This window comes from Urocitellus parryii, chromosome 11, assembly GCF_045843805.1.
Source record: "Urocitellus parryii isolate mUroPar1 chromosome 11, mUroPar1.hap1, whole genome shotgun sequence".
NCBI lineage: Eukaryota > Metazoa > Chordata > Mammalia > Rodentia > Sciuridae > Urocitellus > Urocitellus parryii.
Window position 1 is genome coordinate 113,079,157 of NC_135541.1, and position 12,445 is coordinate 113,091,601.

Consider the following 12,445-nt stretch of genomic DNA (forward strand, 5'->3'; position numbering starts at 1 on the left):
GGGGAATATAGCTAAGAATGGAATTGGTAGGTCATAAGGTAATTTTATTTTCACATTTACCAATCATCATATTTTTTTCAATACTCACTGAATTACCTTATATCCTTACTGTAAGTGTATGGGACTTTCAAATTCTTCACATGGTTTACAACAATTATTTCTATTTTTTTTTTTTTTAGTGGAGACTTTCTGTTGATCAAGAAGTGCAGTCTCATGGTGTTTTGTGTGTGTGTGTGTTTTTTAATTTTTGTTGTGGTTTTGAACATCTTGGTGTCTGCCTCTGAGCTTCATCTCCTGCCCTTTTAATTTTTACTTAGAGACAGAATCTCACTAAGTCACCCTGGGTGCCCTTGAAATTGCATTTCTCCTGCTTTAGTCTCCTGAGTAGCTTGGATATAAGCATGCACATATTATTAGACAAAAACAGAGAAAAGCATCAATGTGCCTCTAATAGAATTTCACTGAAAGAAACTTTACGAACAGCAATGCAGGAAAAAAAGAAATAGACCCAGTGTAAACATCTGAGATCCAAAGTAAAAGGAAACTATAATAGTTTATAATATGCTAAGAATGCCAAGTATCACGACAATTAATGTAAATAACTTAAAACAAGATGTACATACTACAGAATATTATTCCCAAGATATTTGCTAAGTATTTAGATTACTTTGTTCTAACAAAAAAAAATTATTCCTATCTTAATAATTTTTCTTCAGAGGGAAAATTTTATGAACTAAAGAAAACTGTTTTAATAAGGGTGGCAAAGTAGCTTTACATCAGTTTAGCCAGAGCTGAACTTTCTCTCTCCATTTGGTTTGCACAAAATTTATTATGTGTGTGTCAGCACTTATTAGCACCAAAGGACTGATGGTGCCATAGCCATTGGCCACAAGCATTTGAAGACACAACAGGGTGGCGTCACCAGTCCATGTCATGCCTACAAACAGTGAAAAGATGGAGTCCACACAGTACAAGATCTCAAAACAGCTGATGAGCAACAGAATAGTGTAAGTGGCCCTTTCTTCTGGGGATCTTTGTGGAGAAAACCTGGAGGTACGAAGATACATGGCTCGTTTTTTATGTCTATGCAAAAGATTTATCATGTATGCACTTGAAAGAACCATAATACCCAGAAATAAGAGATCTCTCAATGCCATCAAGGCAAGAAAGAGGCTCCTGTGTCTGTAGCTCATGAGTAGAAAGGAACAGTGGTCAGTGAGAAACAGAAGACCAGGCTGGGTCTTATTGGGAGTGGCCACAGTGCAGAGGAGCAGGTTGCTGGAGAGGGACATGGTGAGGGCCCATAAGAAGACAAATAGCCCCAAAATGGGATTTGTGGATTTCAGTTTGAAGTTGGCCAACCAGGAGCCACTGGGACTGATGGTGATGGCCTGAAGCACACTCAGGACACAGGTGGTGCAGATGGACAGCGCCCTCATGACCTTGTGCAGGAAGACAAGTACTTTGCATTTGAAGTCACCTGGAATGTCCTGTGTTTCCCAAATGTCTGTAGACACCAAAAGGCCCATGGTGAGGAGCATGAGGATGTGGGTTAGGGCCAAGTGGGTGACAGGGAGGTCAGTGAGCCTGGGCTTGTGGCCCATAAAGACTGTGGCAATGTGAAGGCAAAGCAGAAAGGTGTTTGCGGTGATCCCAATGCCAGCCTGGGGATAGAAGGCTTTTCTTAGGGCAACATGACTGAAATATTGGTCCATCTTTATGGGGAATCTGGGGAGAAAAACAGGGTCAGTGGAGAGCAACACCTTTTTCATTGCCATGCTTCCAGTTCTACCTTCCCTTACAATCTATAGAATCATCATTTAACAAAACAACAAAAATCTTTGTGAGTAGGGTAGGCTCTTAGTCTTAATGTTAATTTCAAATCAATGGTTGGTGGTGGCTCCGTGGTAGAGTGCTGGCTTAGCATAAATAATGCCCTGGTTCCATGAAAATCACTGAAAGAGAAAATAAAAATAAGTAAAAAATAAATTCCACCTTAAGCGTCATGCATTCTTCTGAAGAATGATTTTGCATACCTCCCATTCATCACTTGGAAGTGTCGAGGTTTCATCCCTCTCTTTGAGCCTGTTCACACCATGTTTTCTGATGTAGCATAAATCATGTTATTTAATGGTGAGCTTTTGTTTGCTTTTCAATCTTCCCTGCAGCTTTCTCTATGTGAAGATACTGCCTTCTCAGGCTTGCAGTTGCCATATCTGAAACACTGTGGCTTACATAAAATTTATTTACCATAAGCTTTGGATGTAAAGTTTGGAGAAGCAGAAATCAGAATCCTTCAGGAAAATAATACCAAGAAGACTGTTCCCATGGTTTCTTTATTCAAGTGCAGATTTTTTTTTAAAATATTTATTTTTCAGTTCTCGGCGGACACAACATCTTTGTTTGCATGTGGTGCTGAGGATCGAACCCAGGCCGCACGCATGCCAGGCGAGCGCGCTACCGCTTGAGCCACATCCCCAGCCCCTCAAGTGCAGATTTTTAAGGGATTTAGTAATTTCTGTCCTCTTCTCCCATGACCTTTATTTATCTCAAGCCCCAGCATTTATTAGCTGGGGGAACACTTTCACTTCATCTAGGTTTCAATTGATTTCATGGGCAAATATCAAACAGCTCAAACTTACCTTGTAGCATTTTTGAAGTGAGTAATTAGATAGGTGTCTGACACATATGAAGCACTGTAATACTTTTCATAACTTTTTGTCTCTAATATTAGTGTGGAGTGTAAATGTGATATATTAAGGGTTTCCTACCATATTTAAGAAATGCCTATGCATGATTGGTTTTCTTTGGCAAACTTTTATCCTTGGATTCTGTTAGTATTGTACAGTTATTTCCTCAAACTTTCAAATTACTTCATCCAATAAATATAGATGTTTTCACATTCCATATCTATTTCAGGAAAACAGGGACACAGCTGGTGGGGTCTCTTTTACAGTTTTTATCTCTGGTAAGTAATACCACAGTATGTTTTCATTCTCATAAGTCTTTTGTATTAGAGAAAATAGCCCTGCTATCTCCATAGTAATGGGGGATGCCTTACTAGGAATGTCCTGTACAAATTATTCAGTCAGGTACTAAGAGAAATTTAGTTGCTCAGAAGTGGGAACTGACATCAATTGTCTTTCACTTGATTTTTCAGATGTACATGGTAAACATCACATTGAATAGCAGGACCATGACTCTAATTCTGGTATGTCACTCAATCTCATTAATCTTTAATCTCAGGACTTAAAGTTTTTGATCTGTGTGACATTGTGAAAGTAGTTATAACTCCTTCCAGAGTCTCCATATGAACAGTGAGAATGATGGAATACATAATGTAATTTTTATCATACTCTCAAATTTTATCCAAATAACTTTCTAAAGGAAGGCAGTTATTGAGAGTCCATATCCTTGACATAATGCTTGTGAAATACAGGCAAAACACATAAATATAGAAACACATTAATACAGAAACACAAGAGATTCAGTCATGGCAAGGCAAAGAGACCATCTTGGAGTGTCCCAATAAAATACCATCAGGATGAGGCTCTTCAGATACTTTTAATCAAAATGCTGAATCCAGGGCTGGGGTTGTGATCAGCAGTAGAGCACTTGCCTACCATGTGGAAGACACTGGGTTTGATTCTCAGCACCACGTAAAAATAAATAAGTAAAATAAAAGTATTGTATCCAACTACAATGTAAAAAATCTTAAAAAAAAATTTAAACAAGTTTCCAAATTTAAGTCATGCTCCTATCAGTGGCCATATTTAGATATGTGCCAACTAGAATGTAAATGGTCTTCAGTATTATAATTCAGTCACCATTTCCTTCTTCTAAATCACAAATTGCTGAAGATTTTGCTTAATTTACTTTAATGAACATTTAAATGTGAAGTCTGTGGTAATTCAATGACTGGAACAAAACTAATTAGAAAGTGTTTTGTGAAGGAATTTTTCAGTTCATAATATCATTAGTCGAAGGAGTGGTGGAAAATATTTTAGAAGAGAAAAAATTGTCTTGAAAAGATAAAAGATATTTCCTGTATATTATTATAAACTGCTCTCCTTACTGCAAGAAATTCAGTGCAATTATAACAAAGGAAAATGACAACATTTTAATTCTAGAAGTATTAATACATTTAAGTAAAAAATTTTATTATTGGTTCATTTTAGTTATATACATGACAGTAGAATCCATTTTGATATAATTATAGAAGCATGGAAAATAGCTTATTCTATTAGAAACCCATTCTTGTGGATGTACTTGCTGTTAAGATTCACTGGTTTGTTCCTGTATATATGCATAGGAAAGTTATGCACAATTAATTCTGCTAATTGAAAATCTTCTCAAATTATATTCACTTTATTAATGATTATCATTAGTAAAGAATAACTACAGCTCATAGAACAGCTGGGATAAGAGAAAAATTCTAGAAATTTTTCAATATGCCAACCCATAGTATAGTATTACTACTATACTACTATATACTACTAGTATATAGTATAGTATGTTTTATTTTATTACAAACTTGTTTATTCTATTATTTCCTGTCTCCCTGCATCTTTAGGACAACTTAAAAAGCATAAATGTACCTCCACTGAATATCTATGTGCAAAAAAAGAGGAAGATAAAGTAATTCTGATGTAGTGTACCAAGGACTATTTGAAAGAATGCAGTGTCTTTTTTTTTCATATAAATATACACTACACATTTTGTTGGAAGTTTCTACTCAAAATAAGATATATTATAAATATTTTTAGCAGATTAGTCTGTGACCTTATAAATTGCCAAATGAGGTTTAGAGACATTTTAAGTTCTGGAAAATAATGTAACACTAGAAATATCTGGCCCTTTAATTATTATAAATTGTGAGTCTTTATGGTGAAAAAATCACTCATGTAAGACAATAATATTTGTAATATTATAAATAACAACAATATTATGAATTTTAAAATGAGAGAATGAAAATTCAGATAAATCATACTACAAATTCAAAGAAGTGCTGTAGCAGGTTAGAAATAAATACCTGTTCCTGGATTTGAAGAAGTAAGAGGCAGACTTCAAAATGCATCCCTCCAGTGCTGACAATGCAGTCTCCTCTGCCTCCTCTTTCCACAGAGCTGAGGCTTCCAAGATGAGGTTTTATGGGACGGACAGCTTTAGCTCTTCTCTCAGAGGACTGATAATCTTGGTGTTGCATCTGAAGTCTGATAGCACCTGTATTGCAGTAGGCAGGGAGGGAGTCTCCAGAGGAGAAAAAAATATTCTTCCATTATCAGGCAATGGTAAACAAGCATCATCTGGATGAAAACTTTTTACATGTAGCTCTCACTTTTCAAGGTCAGAGTACACTTCGTTATTATTTGCATAGAATTCTTAGTAAACAATTTGAGGGGCTCTTCTACTGATGCCAAAGAGTCCTGGCCTGGAATACAATAAAGTGACCAAACAAAAATAACTAATGTCATATTTACATTTTCAGATATGGTAGCTCTGAGTAATGACACCCCTATACAATGAATATGCCTCAGATTCAGTTTTGATTTCTAAATGCCTTAAACTTGAGAAGAAAATATGGAGAGTGATGTGGGACATCTTCTCCTAGCAAGAAATCCAGGAATGGAGCCATGGGGGGAGCTAAGTAGGAAGAAGGAAGGGAAATGAGGGAAGGGAGAATTCATGACTGAGGAGTTTCTCTGGTTGGGCATGAAGACAGGTTAAAGGCCTCCTCCATGAAGGAGACAGTTTTCTCTTCATTTTGGTGATTTTTATTACCATTAATAGCTTTAGGTCCTCAAATTGTCCCGTATTGTAGCCCATGTCTCCACCTGTCTCACCTAAGCCATGCAAAATATGCAGCAGTATGTTGCCTTCATTAAAGACAAAACCCATCTGAGAGGCCCATGAGCCACACTTGTGCCTGGAGGTAATTTCTTCAGCTTTGGCAGATTTCAGATTAGTCACAGCATGAGGACCTTGAAGGTCAGTCACCTGGAACTCTTTCCTTGTCATTCTAGCACTCAAAATGAGAACATTTTCCTGCTAACTCTTGCTAAGAAATGTCAGGGAAGCTCCTGACTGGCCCTGATTGTGTCCACCTCTACTAAACACAGTAGTGAGGACAGTGAGGACCTTGAGCTGGTCAGAACTGATTTACAGGCCCTGATCCCTGATTCTGTTTGAGAATAAAATGTCTATCCAAAGCAGATGACAAAATGTGACTATTTTTCTTGAAGATAGACTGCATTAACTATAAATAAAATATCTAAGGCATTATTAATATGAGAGAGGCTAGATTTCTTTTTTTTATGTTTGTTTTTGTTTAAAAAGGTAAGTTTTAAAAGTACAATGTGCTCATTGAACAAAAGTCTGTCCAGTAGGATTATTAGGAATATTATGATTCAAAATAATATTACTTTGATTATAAAATTGTGCAAAAGCATGAGATGTATATGTGGGGGGCATTCCATGGTTTTGAACAATGGCAGGCATCCATTTGTGCTTACAGTACAGAAAAATCTCTTCACCTTAAAAGTGACCTTGGTATTGTTTTGTTTGCTGTTGTTGTTTCTGGGTTTTTTTGTTCATTTGTTTATGAGACCATCTTGCTGTGATGCCCACCCTGGTCTCATACTTGTGGGCTTATTGTCCTGCTTCAGCCTCCTGATCAGGTGGGACAGCAGGTACTGTGTGCCAGGCCACAACCACTTATTACCCATGGGCTGCTCTTTTTTCTAATCCTGAAAACCAGTCCTCTCAGGTCTGGTCTCTGTTGTCTCCTCAGGATTGAGATTTAAATGGAATGAAAGAAGTATCCTTTGCATCCTCATTTCTTTTATTTAGTAAAATGCATTTAAGTTTCTTTTCCATTGTTGAGTTAAGGAAAAGGGTACTATTTTTTTTACTGGAAATTTTATAAAAGTATATTTTCTTCTCTATAAATTTGCAAAAGAATGTGTGTATTCCTTCCAGTGTACAGTGATATAGAAGGAAGCCGCTGTCCACACTTGCATATGTACAAGTTGTCCACCTCATTGTTTAGCTGCTTTGCCAATGAGGCTTCTTTTAAAATGGACATGTTTTCTTTTCCTCTTATTTCTTTCCTCCTCCAAAACCTGTCATGGGGGGAACAAGATCACCTTTACCTATCATAGACCAGACATTTTGAGCACACACACCACAGAAACACAGGAATTCAGACTTCAGGGATGGCACCAAAAGACCTAAGGAACTGCTGTTTCCAAAATTAAAAAGTGAATTAAATTCCATTAGAGGGACTTCTTGACAGGCAGCCTTTGAATGGCTTTTTAAAAAACCTTGCTCTGCTGGGCACAGTGGCTCATGCCTGTAATCCCCTTGTCTCAGGGGGCTGAGGCAGGAAGATCAATAGTTCAAAGCCAGCCTCACCGAAAGTGAGGCCCTAAGCAAATCAGTGATACCCTGTCTCTAAATAAAATACAAAGCAAGGCTAGGGATGGGGCTCAGTGGTCAAGGACCCTTGAGTCCAATTCCCAATACACTCCCCGCCCCCCCCCCAAAAAAAAAAAAAAACAACAACAAAAACCAACTCTGTTCCCTGTAATGAGCAGAATCTCATCCTCTGGGACTGGAGTCCCCTGTGCTTGTCCATTCATAGCAAAGCAATAATGTACCTGCTTTTCGTTTTCCTCAAAACCACGTCATCCTGGTTCAATTAGCATGAGGGACAAGGTGCAGCCTTCAGTAACATACACCATTCCTGTGGGCAACAGTTTCCAAATAATGTGGGTAAAATTTGGAAGTGTGATTCATGGATCATATGGCAACTTTAATACAGAAAAATAAAACCACAGCACTCCTGCCCAGAGACTGTATGTGGCATCCCAGCAACAATCAAGGGAAACTTCCTGTACTCTGCCACCAAGCAGTATTTGTTACTATTGTTTTGTGTGAGTGTGTGCCATTCTGAGTGCTTATTGGGATCTTGTAGTTTATTATTTTTTTTCCAGAGACATGTGTTGTTGAGAACCTTCATGCTGTCTCCAGAGATTATTTTGTGAAGGGTCTTTTAATGTGTTTCCTTTTTTTCTTCTCCATTTGTCATTTTCTGCAAGTCCTGTGGCACAGGAGACCATCATTTTAATTTGTTGGACATGTTTGTTAACTAAGGCATTAGTTATTGTGCATTTTGAATATTTTATTATTTAGGAGATATACATGTACAGCATTTTCACAAGTTACCTGATCCAGTCCTCAATTTTCAGTTGTTTCTTAGGTCATAATTTTAAAGCTAAAATTACTAGATAGGAATAATGACAATATGAGACAGTAATATATGTCATTGCAATATTTTCTACACTTCATCTTTTGAAATATTCAGTGGCATAATACATCTATTTAGAAAAAGCAAATCTGATATTTTTTTTCTGATTAAAACAATATTTCAAATCCATAATTTTCATGACACATTATCAAGACCAGTAATTTTCCCTGTGTTTCCCTAAAATTTGTATTTGACAATTTGACTTCATATAAAACATGTTATCCAGAAAATAAAGAAACTATTGCTACATAAGGCAGCATACCCTTGAAAGACTTGAGAGCACAGAGCACTGCTTAACTGAATTCATAACAAGAGCTCCTCCTCCTTCTTCAGATAAATTTCAAGGTGGTGCACTCCTGTAATCCCAGCTACCTGGAAGGGTGAGAAAAGAGAACCAGAAGTTTGAGGCCAGTCTAGCTTAGCAGGGGCCTAAGCAACTTGTTTCAACATAAAAAAAATTAAAAAGGGCTAGGGTTGTAGTTCAGTGGTTAATCAATGCTGGGTTCAATCTTTGGCCAAAACAAACAAATGGAAAAAGCTTTGTGGACTGTGGTTGTGGCTCAGTGGTAGAACGTTTGCTAGCACATGTGAGACACTGGGTTTGATCCTCAGCGCTACATAAAAGTAAATAAATGAAATAAAAAAAAGTCTCCATGTACAACTAAAAATATTAAGAAAGGTAAAGTTTTGGATCCGAATCACTAAAATGCCATAAAAGTGTTAGAATATTCAAAAAATTATATTTTGGCATCTTTAGAATCACAGCATGTAAAATTCTTTTTATTTTAGGGAATTTTTTTTCACAGTAGTTTATAAGGTTACTGGAAACCTCATTTAAAAACATACTATTACATATTTATTTTTATGGAGTACATTATGGTAAGTCAGTACATGTATATAAATTGTAGTAATCAGATCATAGTAATATGGATTTTCATGTTTTCAGCTAATAATGGTTTTAATATCAGAAATTTCATTTTAAAACACAATTTAGGTTGTTTTAACTAATAGTTCCCCTACTGGGCCAGAGAAGTACCAGAAGTGATTTCTCCATTCTGTTTTTGGTGCCCCTCACTGAACTCATTCCATGTGTCCTTTGCCTGCTCTTCCCATTCCATGCTGATCACTATTTCATTCTGTTCTACTATATTTACTTACTGCTTTCTACAAAAGAGTGGGAACATGTGCTGCTTGTACTTCAGAACCAGGCATGTTTCTCTTAACATAAAGAAAGTCATGGGCCACTTTTTGTTATGGTAAGATGCACAAAACAAGAAATTTACCATTTTATCTTTTTTTATTCCATTTGCTTTGTTTTATTTGTTTGTTTTGCATTTACATGACAGTTGGGAGTATTTTGACATATTATACATACCTGGGTTGCCACCCAATACAATTTTGATCCCATTCTCTGGTTGAACATTCTGATTCTTTTTAAGAGTGCAGATCAGATTTATTCCCTCAAGAATTTATGTATTCTTCTTTCAAGCTGAATAATATTCCATGGAATGCCAAGGACATGTTTTGCTTATACATTCATATGCTTTTGGGCATTGAAGTATTTCTGACATGGGCTATCATTAATAATGCTACTTTAAGCATTAGTGTACATATGGTAACTTGAGTCCTTACATTCAGTTCTTTTTAAAAGATCAATAAGAGGACAATTGATGAATCAGAGATAATTTGTGACAATAAATATATCAATATTTATTGGGAAGAATACAGCTCACTTAAGCACTTATTAAAACTTGCTGTACACTCTTAATATGTTTTCAATGAGTCACCCAGGCCATGAAGGTCCTACTTCATAACAATCACTTGCTGACACCAAGCAGATATGTTGGGCCCTTGTGTTAACTCAAAAAGTAAAGAATTGACATTTCTATAAATTTGTTATTCACTTGTTTTAAAGTAACAGATTTAATCAAACATGCATACCTTCATATTAACTTCCTACAGAGGGCATATATTCTAGGCTATAATTTACTGTTCATAAGCCAGTTTATTGGCATATTAGGAAAACTTATCTATCATCACTAGTTAAGTATGTGCTATCTTCACCCACAAATATTTCAAAAAGTTAATGATTTGTTTTTCAGTGCAGATCAGCAGCATAGGACTGGTTGTGGCATAGCCATTGGCCACCATCATATGGATATAATAATAAACTGGGTCATTGTTCCCTGTAGTTCTTGAGGAGGAGAAGATGCTGTCCAAACAGTACATGAGCACAAATAAACTCATGAGCAGCAGGATGGTCCAGGTGGCCCTCTGCACAGGGGATGCCTTTGGAGAAAGCCTGTTGTTGTGTAGGTGCTGGACATGCCTCCTATGCCTGCACAAGAGGGCCACCATGTACCCACTTGAAAGAGCCATTAACCCTATGAGAAAGACATCCCGGAATACACCTAATACAGAAAATAAATGCCTGAAGAAGTAACTCATTTGAACAATTTTGCAGGGTTCAGTAATAAAGACAATGACATTTGAGGTTACATTGTGAATGGCATTAGAGGACAAGGAGAAGTGAGCACTCAAGGACATGTAGAAGGCCCACAGGAAAACAAGGACACACAGGGTATGCTGTGGGGACTTATGTTTGAACTTGGCCAAGCAGGAGCTTCTGGGGCTGAGGGTGATGGCCTGGAGGACACTCAGCAGGCAGGTGGCACAAATGGAGAAGCCCCTCAGAAACCTGTGCAAGTAGATGACCGATTTACACTTGATGTCATCCCAAAAATCCTGAGAAAGAGCAACATCTGTAGCTATGTACCCCCAAATTGTCATCATCCCTCTGTGGATTAGGGCCAAGAGACCAATTATCAGGTCAGTGGGCTTGAGCCTGTGCTGGAGGAGGAATGTGAGGATGTGGAAGAGAAGGAGGATGGAATTGGCTGAGATCCCAAGGCCAACTTCAGAGAAAAATGCATTTCTTATGCCAATATAATCATAGAGTTTGTTGGTGATTTTCATCTTTTGAGCAATGAATCTCATAGTATATATCTTAGGAGAAAATAAAGACTTTATTTTCAATAGTATAACACCCATTAATCTCAGCCTCTCCTATTACCATCAGAACATGTGTGGATTTACCCCAACACACCCTTTTCTCACTTTAGCATTCAAGTCTCTCTGACACTCTCCAGGTGCCATTTTCCTATTATGACCAAATCGCTGGTTTGTGTAACGATTTGGGGGCTGTCATCTTTCCTATGCATTCAGAGTTATAATGTGCTACTGAAAATATTTCTAGTTTATAGTATCATCTTGAAGTTTTTTGCATAGTGCCTTAATTGGTTTCTTTCTTTGTCTTCTCAATTCAGCCTCAAGTACATATTGAAAATTGTACAATTTTTGATGCATTTAAATAGGAGGATTGCATAATAATAGAGAATTCCAACTCAAGAAATGAATCCTGATGGAGTAATTGTATAAATCATTGTAGTTTTATCTTTAGAGTGGTTTATTACCAGACCTAATATCTTTAATACATCATCCAAGCCAACATTAACAACTACACACTGTAAGACATGTTGTTTGAATATGCATTTAAAATCTGCCACTTATTTCAAGTGTGATCTTAAGTAGTCTGTGAAGCTTAACTCTTATAATCTCACCTATAAATATGGGCAGGCATATTGCCTGAATTCAAGAGCTATTGTGTGTGCAAGAAGGTGAAATACCAAATATGGAAGTGTTTCTAAATTATAATGACCATAAGAAATATTGGCCATTATTTTTAATTATGCAATTCCTCACATGTGACTGGGGGGACTTTTTAGTTTTTTTTTAAGTAATATTTACCTCTGTTGCTGCCTCAAAAGAGTTTCATAATTTTGGAACATTTTATCACTATCTGTAAAAAGTTCTTTGGTGATATTTTAAGACTGTTTTTGAATTACCAGTGTAGCTATAAGTCTTATATACATATTATTATTATCACCAGAATAATTGTTTTAAGTGTTCCATGTCCAGTTATCAAATGTTATTAGAAATATGTTCTAATTTTTTCTACTCATTCATCTGAAATCAGTGAAAGTGATTCTGAGTCATTCCATTGTAAAGTTTTCATTAAAGTACAAGAAGTTGACCTTCACTGTAAGATGGACCTTCAAAAGAGTCCTGTTTATCATC

At 36.7% G+C, this 12,445-nt stretch overlaps 2 protein-coding genes across 2 annotated transcripts; both read right to left on the reverse strand.

Annotated features, from left to right (window-relative positions):
• Window positions 1-776: 776 nt before the first annotated feature.
• LOC113177591 (putative vomeronasal receptor-like protein 4) lies at window positions 777-1,715 on the reverse strand. Its single transcript, XM_026382149.2, has one exon. It carries the CDS (start codon window positions 1,713-1,715, stop codon window positions 777-779), a length of 939 nt encoding a protein of 312 aa, XP_026237934.2.
• An 8,636-nt stretch (window positions 1,716-10,351) lies between these two features.
• LOC113177590 (vomeronasal type-1 receptor 90-like) lies at window positions 10,352-11,284 on the reverse strand. Its single transcript, XM_026382148.2, has one exon. The coding sequence runs from the start codon at window positions 11,282-11,284 to the stop codon at window positions 10,352-10,354; it is 933 nt and encodes a 310-aa protein (XP_026237933.2).
• Between the last annotated feature and the right edge of the window lie 1,161 nt (window positions 11,285-12,445).

Coding starts and splice junctions, on each gene's coding strand:
- LOC113177591 (XM_026382149.2), bottom strand. CDS start 1,715: ATGGACCAATATTTCAGTCATGTTGCCCTAAGAAAAGCCTTCTATCCC.
- LOC113177590 (XM_026382148.2), bottom strand. CDS start 11,284: ATGAAAATCACCAACAAACTCTATGATTATATTGGCATAAGAAATGCA.